The sequence below is a fragment of the Macrobrachium rosenbergii genome, chromosome 56, assembly GCF_040412425.1.
Source record: "Macrobrachium rosenbergii isolate ZJJX-2024 chromosome 56, ASM4041242v1, whole genome shotgun sequence".
Lineage (NCBI taxonomy): Eukaryota > Metazoa > Arthropoda > Malacostraca > Decapoda > Palaemonidae > Macrobrachium > Macrobrachium rosenbergii.
The window spans coordinates 40529942-40550047 of NC_089796.1; the positions used below are offsets into that span (position 1 = coordinate 40529942).

At 42.8% G+C, this 20106-nt stretch overlaps 1 protein-coding gene across 1 annotated transcript in view; it reads left to right on the plus strand.

Annotated features, from left to right (window-relative positions):
• Positions 1-20106, plus strand: part of LOC136836354 (VWFA and cache domain-containing protein 1-like) — a 185264-nt gene that overhangs the window by 127805 nt on the left and 37353 nt on the right. The window contains exons 7-8 of the mRNA XM_067100538.1: positions 16626-16750; positions 16849-17072. Of these exons, the coding sequence (XP_066956639.1) occupies positions 16626-16750; positions 16849-17072 (349 nt within the window). The remainder of the gene's footprint in view (positions 1-16625; positions 16751-16848; positions 17073-20106) is intronic.

Genomic DNA, 20106 nt, shown 5'->3' on the forward strand with positions numbered 1-20106 from the left:
ACATATTTTTTCAAGGAATCTACACATGCCAGTAGGTAGCAGCCCTCGGAAGCACCAAAAATAGGGAAAAAATCCCTTATTTGGCAAGCTTCGTAAAGGCAATGCCTCTATCAGTAATAGTAGGGGTTAAGCCCTTCTATTAGATTTTGTTATTCAAAAAATCTTACTTGTTTAACCAAGCCCAAAAGTTTATGTCTGCCTCAGTGTCCCCTTAGGTAGGAAGGTCCTCATATTTTAAGGAGAATTTAAAATTTGGTGCTGAGATAAGTGATATTCCGGGTGATATAGGACAAGAAAGCAGATGATCTGCATAATAACTAGAGGCCAAGGGTCTGATTAGAACCTTGTGGCAGAGCCATAGTTGGTTAAAATGAATACAAGTCTTTAAGAATCGATAAACAAGCCACAGGAACCCATACCATTAGTGATTGATCTTGATGAATATGGAACATGGCTCAGAAAGGGCAGGACTAGCACAACACCCCCACCACCACCCCCTGCACTTTGGCCTTTTTCAGTCAGAGGGTCATAGATTTCAATATATTTAATCATTTGTGAGCTAAAAATGTCAGTGATAGTTGACCGAGAAAGTTAATGAATCTTTACAGCAGAAATATAATTTTTTGCGGGCAAGGTCAGGAAAAGGAGTGTAGATCTAAACTCAGAATTCAAATCTACTTAAGATGGGATCAAACTACATCATCTCATTACAATATTCTGTTAAAGAACCTTGTGGAATATTAAACCAGAATGAGCTTAATTTCTACTTTGCACCTTGCAGAAACTCAAGAGGAGAAAGTGGTACAGTGAGAGTGAACCCAATTGAGCTTCCCACCTTATAGCCTACCTGAATATTTCCATAGTCATATTACCATAAAATTTATAAAGATTATTATTTTCTTTTGCAGTTCCCCCTAGTTCTGTTTTCCATTGTAGTTTCGAGATTAGATGAAATTTTTAATTTTCTCTGGTGCTCAAGAACCTTGAGTTAATATACATTAATTTCATAAATAAGTTTACTTTTGACGAAATAAAGATATTAGAGAATATTCTGTATGTTTCTGTTTACGTGTAAAAGCATGTCAGTACGATTGTCCAAGAAGGTTTACATAATCTGTTTATTTGGGATATTCCAGGAAGACTAAGTTGACTAAGATTATGTAACATCTATATAGTAATACAGTGAATGCCGGAATCATCAAGAGTTAGAGGTGACCCTGTACGAAGTGGAAGGGACAACCAGACAGACAGACAGACAGCAGGCCTAAATTCATGCCTATTTTAGTGACAGTGATTGGTGCACTTGTTTTCAGTGTTAGCCTGAAAGTCGAGTAGCCTGTACTCCAGCATGGGGATAGTTAGCAGAACTTGTTGAATGGGCCAGGGAGGTGGGTCTGGAAGAACAGAAAGTGAAGTAATTTATAACTGAACAACAAAATCTATCCTGTACAGCAGTAAAAGAGGAACCTGAAAAACAGAAGTATGAAAGAGAACACAAGAGACATGAGCTTCAAATAATAGCACTCAAGACTGGAGTTAAAAGAATTCAAGGGGGGCTGGGTAAGCAGCACTAGCACCCCAGTAGTCCAGATTTGACAAAAAGCATGAAGGCATGGTTACTTTTATCAAAAGTTTTGAGAGATTTGCTGAGAGCCAAGGCTGGCATATGGATGAGTAGGCTGTTTGTTTAAGTCCACTACTAACAGGCAAGGGTCCGCAAGATTTTTCTAGTATGCCTTCTGGTGAAGCCTTGAATTATGATAGCCTAAAGAGAGTATCGTTAAAGAGATATGAGATGACTGACTGAGGAGGGATTTAGGAAGAAATTCTGTGACACTAGAGCAGAACAGGCTGAGGATGCATATCAGTGTGTAGCCTACAGAGATATCTCAACAAGTGGATTGAAGTGGCTGAATGCAGAAAAGAATTTGATGATTTAGCAGATTTACTTAACAGGGAACAGTTTGTCAGCATGTGTTCAGCCAAGCTGGCACTATTCCTCAGGGGAAGAGTATTAAGAGACACTGACAAGATAGTGAAGGTAGTGGAGTAGTATTTGGTGGCTCATAGAATTAGCTTAGTGGAATGCCAGAAGCCGGTCAAGAAATCAAATGAGAATATCCAGAGACTCAAGAACTGCAAAATGCATCAAACAGAAGCAGACAGCCAAGAGTAAATGTAGGTGCTTTGTGTGCATCACAAAGCCAACACTTGCATGCAACACAGAAGCTGGCTGACAGAAGCGAACATAATCGCACTGTCTCCAGCTAAGACACTTAGCCCAAAACTGTCTGCTGATTAAAAGTAATTATCAGTACAAGTTCGAGTAAAATGCAGCTAGTGTTGCAGTAATGGAAGAACCAAGGGAGGGGACCACTGTCATGGCTTGTGAGTATGTCTACATAGCCCAGTTGGAAGACAACATCAAAGATGGTAGGCTGAAGCTGGCAGACAGAGCTGAACTAGCTGTGTTAGAAGCATGCAGACCTGAGAAGCAGTTAGTGAAGGTTGTGTAGGCAAGGAGAAAGTAATTTTGCTAAGAGATACAAGTTGTATAAGTGCAGTTGTGCATTGAAGTTAAGTAAATGAGAACTGAATGACTGGTATGAAATGGGTTTGTGTATTCACTGATAAGGAGTATCCATAGATATTCAGATATTACAAAGATTTCTGTAAGCACTCCCACGAGGGAGAGTTACATTATGACTTTATTCTTGGAAATATTCGAGGTATAAAATACCCAAAGAAAAGATTAAAAGCGAGGCTGAGATGATCAAGAAAGCTGCAGGGACAGATGACCAAAGGGATAAGCCAGACGAAAGTGATGTAGGGATGGATTTGGAAAAGGCTAGTATTTACACAGCAGCTGTTGTGATGAGATCCCAAGATTGATGAGAGAAATACAATATCATGACACTAGCACAAGCTTTGAGCATTCCATGTGTAAGAGCAGAGCAGCTGAAACAAGCTCAGTAAAAGGATCCCATATTAGCCAAACCGTGGGCAAGAGGCCAAACTAATGTAGAATACAAGACCAAGGGTGAAGGATCTTTCAAGTCAAAGGTTATTGATTATGTACAAAATGTATCATGTTTTCCAGGGCAAGGTGGCTGGAGAAGTGTGGCAAATCCTAGTGCCAGAGATACATTGAGCCCAAATGTTGAAGCTGGTCCAAGAGTCAGTCATCAGTGGTCATCTTGGGACTAAGAAGGCTGTCAGTCATATAACCAGCAGTTTTCACTGGCTTGGAAGTGGTTGGAGATGTCACCAGACTTTGCAGGTCCTGCAACATTTGCCAGAAGGCTGCACCAAGGGCCTGTCCCAGTAAGATACTGCTATGGAAGATGCTGTTGATGGAAGTACCATTCAAGAGTGGAGCAGTGAACCTGATTGGACCTATACTGTTAGTGTCAAAGAATGGTAACAGGTACATCCTGACAATGGCAGCCTTGGCTATCATATACCCAGAGGCAGTAGGACCCCCTAAAATAGAAACTCAGGAGGTAGCAGAGGTGCTGCTTGAAGTTTTCAGCAGGCTATTATTCACCAAGGAAATGCTCAACAGACAAGGTACCCAGCTTACCTCTGAGATGACGAGGGAGGTGAGCTGCCTGGTGAGGCCCAAGCAGGATTGTACACTCACTCAAAAAATGTATTACAACATGTTCCTGACGTTTTCGCTCACCTAACAGTAATTTATTCTTTTGATAAATACAATGAAACGTGCTTTTCTTATTCGACTTTGGTTCATAATCATACGGTTAACAATTTGAAAAAAAAAAGAATGGTGAATGAAAAATGCATACGAAAAATTATGAAACATTTTGAAAAATTTTGCGATAGATGGTTGTGCAAAAGAGTCAAAGAAGAAACTATATTTCAAATCCAAATAAAAGCATATTAACTAATAAAAAATATTGAATAATCACCAACAAAATTATATAAATAAAGAAATAATTCTACCATAATCGTTGTCAAAAGCACAAAAAAGAAAAAAATGTCATAACGTTCTATGTTATTGTGTGACGCCACACTCGGGCAGGAACGTTAAACTGTCTCGTTACTTGCACCAATAAAGATGGATAACAGTCAGTCACACCACATTATCACACAGGTCATCGATCATTAGCTTGCATGAGACTAATGTTTCTGTCGTAGATATTGCTTGACAGCTTGTGTAAATAGAACAACTGTGTATAGATTGATACGACAACAGAGAGAAAGAGAAACGTAATAAATTTATTGAAAAAAAGTGGAGGACGACCACATGGTTGCACTACCAATGAAGATCATCATCGGATGATCATTGAAGGAGCTCTGTCTAACTCCCCTGACAACCGGTGTTCCTATAAACAGAGCACATTATGCTCTTCCTTCAAGTTGATGCCCAAACCATCCTTAACAGGCAAAATGAGGCCAAGATATTATTTCATCATATTCCTGCCAAGCAACCTTTCATAACAGAGAAACACAAAGAAGAGAGGCTAGGGTTTGCGTGACAATATTATCAATGGCCGACAATTTCTGAAAGAAAGTCATCTTTTGTGATGAGGAGGAGACATTTCTACTGATGAGCATGGTAGTCTTCTTCACTGCTGAATGTTGAACTTCTTCCTAATTTTAATACTTTAGATGATAATAAATACAAAAATAGGTGTAATATATTCAGTTAATTTCATAAGAGGTGTCAAAATGATAGGCATATATATATATATATATATATATATATATATATATATATATATATATATATATATATATATATATATATATATATATATATATATATATATATATATATATATATATACATATATATATACATATATGTGTATATATACATATATATATATATATATATATATATATATATATATATATATATATATATATATATATATATATATATATATATATATATATATATATATATATATAATCATAATATAAAACGTATTTAATATCCAATTCGCTCTATCGGAAATAATATATTTTCATATATGTTACTGAAGGGGAATTTTTTAGTTGATAATAATACGTATCGAACCAGCGAAGGACAAGAACTCAGGACTACAGGGACGCATTGTAGCGTATACAAGAGAGGTATAAGTGGATATCGGCTCCCATATACAAATCACCCGTCGAACTCAGGTGTTTGTATTTGGAGACGATATCCACCCACCTCTGCCATGTTGACCGTGTAATGCGTTTGTCGACGCAGCCATATTATGACTTTTTATCACACCACCGTGATTCATATACAATCAGTAAGCTACAAACGTCCTTTAATATCCAATTCGCTCTACCTCAGAAATAATATATTTTCATATATGTTACCGAAGGGGGAATTTTTAGTTGATATATATATATATGGCCTCGAACCAGCGAAGGACAGGAACTCAGGACTACAGGGACGCATTAACCCACGCGGCCACAAGAGAGGTATAAGTGGATATCGGCTCCCATGTACAAATCATCGAACTCAGGTGTTTATATTTGGAAACGATATCCACCCACCTCTGCCATGTTGACCGTGTAATGCGTTTATCGCGACGCAGCCATATTATGACTTTTATCACATCACCATGATTCATATACAATCAGTAAGCTACAAACGTCCTTTAATATCCAATTCGCTCTACCTCGGAAATAATATATTTTCATATATGTTACTGAAGAGGAATTTTTAGTTGATAATAAACGTACCCGTCAACCAGCAAAGGACAAGAACTCAGGACTACAGGGACGCATTAACCCACGTGGCCACAAGAGAGGTATAAGTGGATATCGGCTCCCATGTACAAATCACCCGTCGAACTCAGGTGTTTGTATTTGGAGACGATATCCACCCACCTCTGCCATGTTGACCGTGTAATGCATTTGTCGCACGCAGCCATATTATGACTTTTTATCACACCACCGTGATTCATATACAATCAGTAAGCTACAAACGTCCTTTAATATCCAATTCGCTCTACCTCAGAAATAATATATTTTCATATATGTTACCGAAGGGGAATTTTTTAGTTGATAATAAGTACGCCGTCCCGTGGCTCGAACCAGCGAAGGACAGGAACTCAGGACTACAGGGACGCATTAACCCACGCGGCCACAAGAGAGGTATAAGTGGATATCGGCTCCCATGTACAAATCACCCATCGAACTCAGGTGTTTATATTTGGAAACGATATCCACCCACCTCTGCCATGTTGACCGTGTAATGCGTTTGTCGCACGCAGCCATATTATGACTTTTTATCACATCACCGTGATTCATATACAATCAGTAAGCTACAAACGTCCTTTAATATCCAATTCGCTCTACCTCGGAAATAATATATTTTCATATATGTTACCGAAGAGGAATTTTTTAGTTGATAACAAGTACGCCGTCAACCAGCGAAGGACAGGAACTCAGGACTACAGGGACGCATTAACCCACGCGGCCACAAGAGAGGTATAAGTGGATATCGGCTCCCATGTACAAATCACCCGTCGAACTCAGGTGTTTGTATTTGGAGACGATATCCACCCACCTCTGCCATGTTGACCGTGTAATGCGTTTGTCGACGCAGCCATATTATGACTTTTTATCACATCACCGTGATTCATATACAATCAGTAAGCTACAAACGTCCTTTAATATCCATTCGCTCTACCTCAGAAATAATATATTTTCATATATGTTACTGAAGGGGAATCTCTTTTAGTTATTAATACCTTCAAGTCTTTTTACTAGCCATAAATTCTTGCTTACCAATTCTAGATCATCATCATTTACATCAGTATCGTTTACTCTGATGTACAGGATAACGATATCTGGGACAAATGCTATCAATCTGGTCACTAGTACAGGATCCAGTAAGTTATCACGCACTGCCCATGATTTTCCAAAAGTGCAATAATATAGGGGCTGCTTTAGTCTCACGTCACTTTTACTACAGCATCCTGTCATAAAATGACTTAGATGTATTACATGAGAATGTCCTTCCACAGCAACCTTCCACTCTAATAGTCAGGCAGATAACCAAGTTGTTGGGGACATACTGGACAAAAGCATCAAACTTTGCAGACTTGTAGATATTGCATATAGAAACAATTTTATCCCGGAACCAATCAATCAAACCCTTATTTCGCCATATTGATTTTCAAGATGGCTCACTGAAAAAAAATAGAATAGATAATGCAACATTTGATAGGCATGTTTTATATCAATCCATATGTTTTTGTGGCTGGTAAAATCAGTGAAACCACTTAAACTATGATCAGATGCATTTCTAATATGATATCATATGAAATTAAGCATATGCAGTAAAATCCCAAATTAATCTTAAGGAAAAAATGGGTATGGTACACAAATATCGTTCTTTATAGAATAAGGTTACATATCTTATAGCAATACAATTTTAAAGCATAATTAGTATCAAAATATATACCTGGTTTTGCTTCTAGACAAAAAATAAATAATTTTTTTTTTTATAATCAGAAAAATTCTGATCACAAAAGATTAGAATCATAGTTAGAACATTTATAAAGATAAAATATCATGAGAGCAGACCTTTCTCCTCTTGTAGGCCTATTGTAAAATAAATGAAACTGTACACCATATATCACATAAAATAAAGCGTATGTAGAAGATAAAATAAAAAAATATTGACCAAAAAACAGGCTTATTGCTAGCAAAATTCTATTAGCAAGGATATATAAATGCATAACAATACAAATTTTACAGCATAATTGTTATATATCTAGAAGAACTGAATAAATACTCCATTTTTTCTTCAAACATAAATAGAATTTTCTTTATCAGTAAAATCTAGCTACAGACTAGAGCTATAAATGAAAAACTTATAAAGCTAAGATATCACAAAAATAGACCCAATTTTGCTTGTAGGCCTTTTGTAAAAAAAAAATTTATATATATGAGACTATTTTCCACATATCACATAAGATTTAGCATAGCACACATTATGGTATTAAATAATACCACAAAAAACCTAGACGTATTGCAAAAACATTCAGTGTATAGCAAGGACATTAAATCAATACAAATACAAAGCACACTTATCAAAATCCCAAATTAGGTTATCTTTATTAAGTTTGCAAATATTATTGAAATCAGCACATCAAGTTTCTCTGGAAAAAACAATAAAGAAAAGAATAGAAATTATATATTTAAGTTCCTTTTAACATATTCAATGAAAGTTATTTTAAGATCAGGATATGAGAGAGGAGTCAGAGCCGGAGTCATAAATTTAAAATTTGCATGAGTCGGGCTGAAGTCAAACTCTTATAGATGCGACTCTACACACTTATATCTACATATTCATAAGTTAAAAGTAGAATTGAGCAGCACTAACAAGAACTCGTCCTACTGGTAGGCTTCACTAGCCTCAGTGGAAAGAAAGTAATACTTGTTAAGCTTAAGAAAATGAAACTTCTGGTTCAATACAAATGCCCTCAGCAGGAGCTTAGCCATGCCCGGCCATAGGCTGGGTTCATAGTCACTTGATATTTGATCATTTTAATGTTCTTAATGGCCCCAAAGAGGATCCTGCCACATGGTTTGCATGATTTTCTAACATATCCCTTTGTAAGCTTGTATAGATATATTGATGGCATCCATCTTGAAAATGGACTTAGATGTGAGTTGGTTCCGGGGACAATTTTGTGAGTATCAAACAACATTTGTCCAAGTTTCACGGAAAGCAAAACCAAAAATGGGGTTTTGCCTGACTATAAGTAGAATATGTCTGGATAAGCTGTAGCCACTTTCTCAACTTTATCCAAAAAACAATACTGTATTCTCAAAATAGAAAGGAAAATTAAAATTCCCACTGAGTTACTTGTACATAAAGCATGATTATTTAGAAAAACAATAAATATACAATTTACAATTATGGTGATAAACATATGTTCTGGTCGACCCTAGGTCGATGTGAAGGCACCGCAAATGTTCACTATAGAGAACGCGTTGAGTAGTGACTTTACAATACTCCCTCCACAAGACGGAGGCAACGTCTGATCAAAGCAGGTATCTGCTGGGGCGATGAAGGGGGCATCGCTTTCTCAATGTCAACTGGAGAGGGTGGTCGCCTTCCCCAGTGTCCTCTAGAGCAGTTTGTTAGGGTGCCTTCCTGTCTGGTTTCTGGGTTTTCCGGGGACGCCCATGCCTCCTTCCTGTGCCCGGGGCTGTCCGAGGGGGTGCCACATCCTGTGGGAGGCTTTGGGGTCTGCCTCCGTTGTCCTTCTCCAGGAATGCAGGTTTGAGACACTCTATAGATATCCAGACTTCCCGCCCGTGGATGGGTACTCAAAATGTTTTCTTGTTCCTTTCCAGCACAAGGAAAGGTCCTCTGTAGGGTCTAGTAGTTAAGGATGGGCGTACGTCGTCGTCCCTGACGAACACGTGAGTGGTGGAGGATAGCCCGGGGGCCATGAAGGAGGACATCCTGTCAGTGAATGTCCTTTGGCAGGTGCAAATCTTCCAATGCTGTCACGGAGCCTCTGCGTCCCTATGTCGTCCTTGTCCCCTGCGATGAGTTCCCCCGGGACTACCAGGGTCTCCCCGTAGACTTTTTCCGCTGAGGAGGGGTCGCCATTGGCTCTGGGGGTGGTTCTCATCCCGAGGAGGACCCAGGGCAGCTGGTATTTCCAATTCTCGGAGGGGCAAAGAGCCATGAGGGACGCCTTCAGAGACCTGTGGAATCTTTCCACCATTCCGTTGGCTGCGGGGTTACAGGTGGTGGTGCTGTGGTGAGTGGTCCCCATTTGGCGTGCCAGGGTGGTCCACAGCTCAGACAGGAAAGCGGGTCCCCTGTCTGTTGTTATCTCGTCTGGGACACCGAACCAGCTGATCCAGCTGGAGAGGAGGGCTTCCGTGCATGCACTGGAGGTGGCTTCTTCCGTTGGCATAGCTTCGGGCCACCTGATGGAGTGGTCAATGAATGTCAGAAGGTATCTGGCTCCTCCCGATGGGCGAAGTGGACCCACCACGTCGACATGGATGTGCCCGAAGCGTCTCTTTGCCTGTGGGGAACTCGCCCACACCTGATTCGGTGTGCTGTACTACTTTGCTGACCTGACACTGCACACACTGCCTTGCCCAGGCCGTCATGTCCTTCCGTATCCGGTGCCAGACGAACTTCTCCATCAGCAGCCTGGCTGTCGTCCTTCCGTATGGGTGGGATAGGCTGTGGATGATGTCGAAGACCAGGGGGTGGTGGGGTCCAGTGCTGACATCACTCAGTAATGTTGATCCTCCTGAGCCAAAGGGCACGTCCTTCCACTTCAGTGACGTGACGGCTGTACGGTAGGCTGGGGTCTCAGGGTCAGCAGCTTGTTCGCGGGCAAGGTCCTCGTAGTCGATCCCAAGTTGTACTGAGTTGATCTCGATCCTCGAGAGGGCATCAGCTACCGTGTTCTTCCTGCCGGGGAGGTATTTGACGGTGCAGGTGAACTCCACGATGGCTGCGAAGTGCCGCTGCTGCCTAGAGGACCATGCATCCCCCAACTTCATGAAGGCGTGGACCAGCGGCTGGTGGTCGGTCCAAATTGTGAAGGGCGTCCCCTCCAGGAGGAACTTGAAGTGCCATAACACCTGGTATGCTGCGAAGAGTTCCCGGTTGAAGGTGCTGTAGTGGGACTCTGTGGGGATTAGCCTCCTACTGAAGAAGGCGATGGGCTGATGACTTGCTCCAGGACAGCTCTACAGGTGATGTTGCTGGCATCCATCGTCAGCTGGAGGGGAGCGCTGGGGCCCTGGTGGGCCAAAGATGTTGCTTTGGCGAGGGCAGCCTTCGTCTGGAGGAAGGCCTTCTGCTGGTCGGGGCCCCACACTAAGGTCTTTGGACGTCCCTTGAGGACCTCCATCAGTCAGGGGGGTCATGGTGTGAGCAATCCCTGGGATGAATCTTCTGTAGTAGTTGACCATCCCGAGGAATTCTTGTATGGCCCTGATGGAGGTAGGGGTGGGGAACTTCTCGATGGCTTCGACCTTTGATGACATTGGGCAGACGCCCTCTGGGGATATCTCGTGGCTCAGGAATTCCACCTTCTCAACGCCGAAGGTACACTTGTCAAACCTGATGACGAGGTCACTTTCCTGCAGGCGCTGCATGACCTTTCGGATGCGTCGCAGGTGTTCCTCCCGGGATCTGGAAAATATTAGGATATCGTCGATGTAGCAGACTCAGAAGTCCAGGTCCCCCAGGATGCTGTCCATCAACCTCTGGAAAGTTGCGCCCGCGTTCCTCAGGCTGAAGGTGGAGAAGGCGAAGACGTAGGACCCAAAGGGTGTGACGATGGCGGTTTTGGGGATGTCCTCCTGAGCTGCTGGTACCTGAAAATAAGACTTTAAAGATCCATTTTGGAGAATATTTTGGCCCCGTGGAAAGAGCGTCATGTCCTGCATGTTTGGCAGGGGGTAGTGGTCGGGCTCTGTTGCAAGGTTCAGTCGCCCGTAGTCACCGCAGGGCCTCCAGGTGCCGTCCGCTTTCTGCATCATGTGAAGGGGGGAGGCCCACGGGCTGGGAGCCTTTCTGCATATGCCCATTCTTTCCATCTCAGCGAAGGCCTTTTTGGCCTCCTGAAGGCACTGCGGGGGAAGCCGTTGGAACTTTGCGTGTGTCGGGGGCCCCTTCCGTTTTGATGTAGTGGTATATCCCGTGTTTGGCGGGAGGCCCGGATATTTGGTGGAGCTCGGGTTTGAAGACCTCCAGGAACGTCTTCAGGAGGGAACTGTACTGGTGAGGTGCGACAGAACGGATGGCGGGCTCCCTGGGGCCTGGCGACAAGGGCAGGAACTGGCAGGACTCTGTGTCCAACAGGCGTTTGTGGCTGACGTCGATTGCCAGTCCGAAGTAGGCGAGGAAGTCCGCCACTAGGAGTGTGGTCCTGACGTCCTCGATGATGAATTCCCAGCTGTACCTCCGGCCAAGGATGGAGATTGACAGGAGCTTGGTGCCGTAGGAGAGGATGGGGACCTGTTTGCGGCCGTCAGGGAGGCAGTCGGGTCCGGTGGGGGTCTGCGGTCCTCTCTTGAAGGCGGGGACACTGAACTCATGGCTCCAGTATCGACCAACATCATCCTGCCAGAGATGGTGTCACGGACGTAGAAACCTAATGGTAAGGGGGCCCTGGGTGATTCTGCTGCTGCTGCCATGGTGGCCTGTGTGATTGGCCACTGCCTCCTCCATTTTTTGAAGGGAAAACAGGGCAGGGGCTTTACACCTCCGGGCAGCTCTCCTGAACCTCCGGTGGAATCCGTCAGCTGCTGCACCACCCTAATTAGGTCCTTGACCAGCAGGGTATACACGTCCATGATCTGCCCACGGACCTCCGGCAGTAGCTGCCGCAGGAAACTCTCCCTCGACAGGCTGATTTCTTTGCACCTGCCGCTGCTGTCAGTCTCAGGGAGGAGGAGGAGGTCCTGGATGGCATGCCATGCTTCCAAGAGGTTTCCCCTCCTGCCAGGGGTTGAGGGCGAGGTCTAGGGTGCGGGCAGCTCTCTTGGACACCTGCAGGGAGCAGATCTCAATGAGAGTGGATTTTAGTTCTTGGAAGGTGTTGGGCCCGATGTCGTCATCAACCTCAGGGCGATCTTCTTGTATATCTCCTCCAGGAGGGAATTGATGGCGATGTCTGCCTTCAACACCTCGTCCGTTAGGCCTGCTACCCTGAACTGCCCCTCGACCCTGTAGATCCAGGACGCTGCGTTTTCCCTAGTAAATGGCAGCAGCCTTATGATAAGGGCCGTCTTTGGTTGGTCCGTTAGGTACTGGCGTGGAGGTGCGCGCGGGAGGGGGTTGCAAGAGGGAGGTGTCTGCCACCGAGAGATTCGCGGTAATTTGTACGCAGTTGGGAATGTCCGTGTCCATGCTCATTTCGCGCTCTCACTTGGAGTGTGAGGGAATACTCACGCCAATACACTCTGGGGGAGTGTGCCGTGTGGGTCGACTAATGACACTGGCAGCCTGCCGATGAGGGTCGGTAAACACCCGAACACTTTGTTAGAGCACCGTAGTTAGTCCGTTAGGGACGTGGGTAAGGTTCATCGGGCCAAGACTTAGTCACCACTTGGTCCCTTACATACAGCCAACATTGAGGTGGGCTCTAGCATTCCAAAGCTGCAAGTGCTGAGTGGAGAGCATTCCAGGAAAGCTCAACATTATTACAGACTACCTTAGCATTCTCAAATAAAAAGAAATAATAATTAGGAAATAATTTTTCTTAAGTGGGAGTGTTCTGCCAAAGTTCCCCATAACACAGTCATCTGTTTGTGAACCTTGAACTAATATTCTGATTTCACAATGAAGTTTTGTTTTGAAGCAATGATTATTTATTAAACCATTAGTAAAATTTTAAAGGTTTTATTTATGTTTAAAAGGAAGGCAATATGATTTATTTGATGTTTAATGTTTTCTGGTTTTTTCAAATTTTCCAGACTGCAGGGTACATGCCAGAATCATTGAGAGCTTGGGTCAGAGAGAGAGAGAGAGAGAGAGAAAAGGCCAGTCTAATCTCATATCCCCCATTGTCTCATGCAGAGTTTCAGTTCAAAGGAATTTATTTTTGCATTAGTTAAAATAAATTACATTAAGGAGCTTTTCTAAGGAAAAGACCCCTGTCAGACCACTTCCGTGAGTTATGATCAGTCTGAAGTGAAACACGTTATACAAAATGTAGTGAATAAATATTTTTTCTGCTTCATGTTGTAATCACATCAGGTATAAAACCGTACATGCCCCATATGAGATCTTCATAATATCACAGTGTGTAAGTTTTGTCTACTAGCACAGAAGTCCATGGTGTTCAGTTAGTGCATTGCTTAGGATCTGATAACAGGATTCCTATGAGGACTGGACTGACACACCTTAAGCTCTCTCAACCTCTCTCCTTAAAGCTCTCACTGCCATTAAGTCTCTCTGCCTTATTTCTGCAATGAGTGCTTTGAAGGCCATTCCCTCAAATACCAAAGCCATTTCCTTACATAGCAAGCCTACTCAGATTGCATGCAATATTCTTGTGTGAGCAGTCTGTCTCAGAGAATAAAATTTCAAGATTGTTTTCCTCCTAATAGTTGTACTTCTGACCCATGCTGCTTAATGAGTAATATGTTTTCTTCAAAGCATGCTTCATGACAGTAGTTTGGCAAGGAAGATTCTACCGTTTACCCTTTTAGAGCTATCAGTTGTTACCTCAAGAGAACTTTTGCCTTAAGGGACCTTGCTTCTCAGTTTTTTTTTTATATTTCTGTGTGACCCACTGAAAGGTTATGAAAAATACTATCTCCTTCGAGTCATGAGTTTAATTGGCCATACCAACTTCTATTACTTTCAAGGCAAATGCAAATGAAAAATCTATTCTTAAAAAGGCCACATAGATTTTGATAGATTCTACCTATGGGACATAAATCATATATTATTAGACTTTTATTCAGCTGGCTCCTTGGTGACCAGAGGTTCATATTCTGTCTACACCTGAAGGATGGATGGCAGAAGGTAAGTTCATCCTCCTCATCCTCATTTGCATAATACAGTCTCTGATCTGTAGGCATAGCTATCTGGAGTATCTGCTGCTAAGCCTTGTAAGAATTGGAAATATTTTCTACCATTGATGTGTACTGCGAACTAGAGCACAGTCCTTAGTGTTACTAACTTGTCCATATCCTGACACTGTATTAGCCTTGAAGAAGTTGGTTATAAGCATTGTCGTTATATTCAGTAAGTTCCTTTTGGTCTGGTACCCCCATAGGTCAGAAGTGATAATATTTGGGCCGCTGTAAAGTAATAGGGTTATGATGAAACAAATCTAATTTATTAAAACTAAAATTAATATTTTCACATTCAAACCCAATAAATTACATGACAATAATTTGCCCATCTCCATACCCCTCCAAGTTCAGCTGGTTCAGACTATACTGATTAATGACCAGCTTTCATCCCCGGGTACACACTTAGAAAGTTAGATAAAAAAAATTTAAAAATGTTTAAATATGCTTCTATTAAAATGCACTAAAAGTAACAATAATTTTTTGAGACACATCAGGATTTTCTTACAACTAGTCATGTCTACAAAAATAAAAGCATGGACGCCAAACATGGAAGAAAATGCTACAAGAAAAGAAATATATATTTTCTTTATTTCTTGTAGCATTTCCTTACATGTTTGACATCCACGCTTTTATTTTTGTAGACATGATTAATTGTAAGAAAATCCTGGTGTCTCAAATTTTTTTTTTTTTTTTTTTTTACTCTTACATTTTCATAACAGAGTCTTTTAAAAATTTCTATTCATATTTTTATTTTATACTTCTTAGTTTTGACAGAAATTATAGCTGAATAATAATTGTAGCTAATGAAATTGAACATGTTTTCCTGTCAAGCCAAAGAACGTTCGAAAAATCCGTAGTTATTAACATAGCCTATCGAGTCAAAGAAGGTATGGAAATCTACAAATCCTGAGATACTGGGAGAGGTCACTGCTGCTCTACTGATCATGTAAGGTTGTATTGTCACTGGGAATAAGTAACCATGCAAAGTTTCAAGTCCATCGGATCAAGGGAAAAGGTCAAAAATTGAGTTGCAAGATTTGACCCAAACATATGGACTGATGCAGAAGTCAAGTTAGATAAAAGCATGTAAAAAGAAGACTTCTTCATCTGTGATATGCATGAAGACAACTGCAACCAAAAAATAGGCCAACATGCACTAAAGAGTTTCAATGTGAAAAAATTAATTTTAGAGTTAGATTTTTCCATGCTTCTCTTGGTCCTGTTTTCCTTTTTTGCACTTACAGTATAGGTATTCTGTTCTGTGGATCTTTTGGTTTATTCTTCAGGAATGTTTACACATAAATAGGTACTGCTCATGTGAAATAATAACTGCAGAAAAACAGAATTGGTAGTGTCTGTCTCATTATTGTAAGTCATGAATTATGGTTTTCAAGGGCTTGTGAGTATAAGTAATTCTTTAATTACAAACTTTGCTTCCTTAAGCACTAAGCCAGTTGTTCTCAACTACCCTCAACAATGTTATTCATGAGTAACTTTTAAATTCCCTCTTCATTGTGTACCATTTATCAGAAATAAAAGTCTGGGTGGGAATATAACCTACAAGCAGTGGCGTCACTTGGGGGGGGGGTTGTGCCAGGTGGGCATGGACCCCCCAGTCAGGTGCTCCCCCCCCCCACCGACCCCCCCAGTTGAAATTACCTTTGTAGCTAAACTTTAACCATAACAGTATTTGATACGTTTGCATATAGTAAGAGTTGAAAATTAATTGAAAATTGAGCTATATCATTTCAAATACAGGTTTACTGATTACTGATACTGTTATATTTCTTCATCTACATAGATATATACATTCGAGAATAGTATATTTTACTAATTACAGAATTGGTAAGTTTTGTGTAATTTTCTTTGACCCCCTCAAAAATATATAGGCCCCCCCCAGTGATGGAATGCCCGCTATGCCACTGCCTACAAGAGTGAAGGCTTACCCACTTAACTGTCTGGATTATTACCTGATCATTCTGTAAATGGCTTGGTGGCAGTGTGCATGTGATTGTTTGAAAGTTATTGTGAAATCAAAAAACAAAGTACTATAGGTTTCTTTCTGCCAACAGATGTATCTTAGTTGATAGCTTGGGTTACGTGGTCCTCAAGAGTGATTGGGAGCATACTGGAAGATGTAGTAACGATAGTACTGAAATTGTGGCTGCTCACATAACACGCGTTGCACCTGACCTAGGTAAGGGTTGTGTTACATACCAAAATTATCTTAAGTTTTAGTAGCTATTCACTCTTATTATCCAGGAGTAAAAGTTTGTTTTGCATTTTCTTTTTCAGCTTTGGACATGATATCGAAATACCTCCTGCAACGAAGGGCATGCCATGACTATGAAGAGAATTTAACATTTTACTACTGGTCATTTGCTTTAAAAGGAAAAGATACAGTATACAAAGCCTCTACATCTATGTACACTGTTCGCAAGATTACCCTAACCAGTCTCTACTTGATTGTAAGGCACAATGGAGCAAGTGATAGAAGTTGTAACTGTGACCCCTTCAAGGTAATTATCTTGTTTATTGATATTTTATAACTGTCAAGTTTCGGTACGTGAAAGTTTTGTTTGTCCGTTTGATAGCATATCCCCATGAGGCTTCTGGAATGAATTGCCTGATGCTGACAGTAATTTTTGATTCACAGATTGTTGGTGAAATCTGCTTTAAATGTTGAACTGTTTTCCATATAGGACTATCCCAGTCACACCAACTTGCTTCAGAATGAAAAAAACTCTCCCACTATTCATAGCTGCCCCTTCATCCCTCACTCCATACTTACCCTCCTTCTGTTGTGTGACCACGTAGCATTCACACAACTCATCTGTCTCCCACATTGCATTTGTGAAGGATACAATTTTTATGGCAGCCTATGTCTCAGTCAAAGTTTCCACTTCTCTGTGATTTCTTATCTTTGCTTTTTCATATGATGGGTCAATTAATATTTTCTTAGGTGATGTACCTTTGGAAGGGAACTGATGTTTGCATCAAGTACCCATAGTTTAAGTTTGATAAGTCTCTGCCCTTTTTCTTTTTAATTTTGTATATTCTGTTATTCTCAGTAATTTGATTAAAGTAACAGGCTTCATGCAGTTTGTATTAAGGTCCTAGTTTTTGTTAAAGGGAAAATGTTTTAGAATTAAATATTATTATAAGATTTATGCAATTTTTAGTTTTTAATTTTGTATCCTTTTTCATTACTCTTCATGCTTTGGGTAGAGCAGAAAGGGTTGTTTTGTAAAGTCCCCACTCAACGGGTTCTCTGTAATGAACATCCTGTTTTCTGTGGTGCCTTCACATTCAACCTGGGATCGACCGAACACATATTATTATCATTATTGTGAATTGTATATTTTATTGTCTGTTTAAGTGACCATGCATTATGTATATGTAACGGAGTATTTTTGTTGCACATCAGACATTATTAATCATTATGCTTTCTGTATGTACCTGTCCTGTTTTTGTAGAGAAATAGTTTGACCTCAGGTCACCTGTAAATCTTTATACCTGTGGTGTCTGCGAAGCATGCAGACGTCTGCATTCCGCTTTATTAGCGGGTCGCTTCATCAATAAACTAGCAGTACTTGTCTTCCTGCTCATTATTTCGCACCTCTCTCGCAGTGGTGACCCCCGAAGTGGTTCCCGGAAGCCATTAACAGACCCAAACAGCGATTAAGTCTTGGCCCGATGAACCAGCCCACGCCCCTAACGGACTAACTACGGCGCTCTAACAAAACACTCGGGCGTTACTGACTCTCGTCGACAGGTCGCCGGCATCATGAGCAGGCCCACACGGCACGCTCCCAAGCATGTATTGATGCAAGTGTTCCCTCACACTCCAAGTGAGAGCGCAAGAATGAGCATGGACGTAGACATTCCCAACCACATACAAATTACCGCGAACTTCTCAGAGGCAGACGTCTCCCTCAAGCAACCCACTCCTGCACGTTCCTCCACGCCGGTACCTGCACTCCGCATGATGACACCCCTGACGGACCAACTGAAGGTGGCCCCCAGCATAAGGCTGCCGCCATTCACCAATCAAAATGCAGCGTCCTGGTTCTACAGGGTCGAGGAGCAATTCAGGGTAGCAGGCCTAACCGACGAGGTGTTGAAGACAGACATCACCATCAACACCCTCTTGGAAGAGATATACAAGAAGATCATCCTATGGTTAATGACGACGTCGAGCCCCGCCACTTTCCAGGAATTAAAAGCCACTCTCGTTGAGACCTGCTCCCTGCCGGTCTCCGAGAGAGCTGCCTGCACCCTCGACCTCGCCCTCAACCCCAGGCAGGAGGGGAACCTCTTGGAAACGTGGCAAGCCCTCCAGGACCTCCTCCTCCTCCCCGAGAGTGACAGCAGCAGCAGGCGCAAAGAAATCAGCCTCTCAAGGGAGATCTTCCTGCAGCAGCTACTGCCAGAGATCCATTGGCTGATCACAGAAGCATACACCCTGCTGGTCGAGGACCTGATCAGGGTGGCGCAGCAACTGACGGACTCCATGAAGGCAGCAAAGCGGACGTCCATGCCCGCACACCCAATCAACTGCCTCCAGCCGGAGGACCCCACCACGGAGGCCGTTAACGTCGTCACCCAGAAGAGGCCATCCCACCAGCAGAGGAAGGAGGGGGTGGGGCTTTGCTACTACCACCAGAGTTTTGGGAAAGCTGCCCAGAGATGTGAAGCCCCCTTCCTTTTCTTCCCTTCAAAAAACAGGGGAGGCAGCAGCCACCCATACATGCCGCCATGGCAGCAGCAACTGAAACACCAGGGACCCCGCACCAGTAGGCTTTTACGTCCGCAACACCATCTCCGGCAGGATGATGTTGATTGACACTGGAGTAATGCGGTCAGTGTTCCCGCCATCAAGAGAGGACTGCAGATGTCTGCCGGACCCGACCACCTCCCTGACGGCTGCCAACAGGTCCCCCATCCTCTCCTACAGCAACAAGATCCTGTTGATCTCCATCCTTGGCTGGAGATACAGGTGGAAATTCATAGTTGCGAGCGTTAGGACCCCGCTCCTGGGTGCGGACTTCCTCGCCCATTTTGGACTGGCAGTCGATGTTGGCTGCAAATGCCTGCTGGACACCGAGTCCTACCGGTCCCTGCCCTTGTTGCCAGGCCCCAGGGAGCCCGCTGTCTGTTCCGTTGCGCCCCACCAGTATGGTTCCCTCCTGAAGGAATTCCCGGAAGTCTTCAAACCCAAGCTTCGCCAGGTGCCCAGGGCCCCTGCCAAACAGGGGATATACCATCACATCAAAACGAAGGGGCCCCCGACGCACGCAAAGTTCTGACAGCTTCCCCCACAGTACTTCAGGAGGCCAAGAAGGCCTTCGCTGAGATGGAAAGGATGGGCATATGCAGAAAGGCTCCCAGGGGGAACCCCCAGAAAGGGGGCCTCCCCCCTTCACATGGTGCAGAAAGTGGACGGCACCTGGAGGCCCTGCGGTGACTACAGGCGGCTCAACCTCGCTACAGATCCCAATCACTAACCCTTGCCAAACATGCAGGACCTAACATCCTCCTTCCACGGGGCCA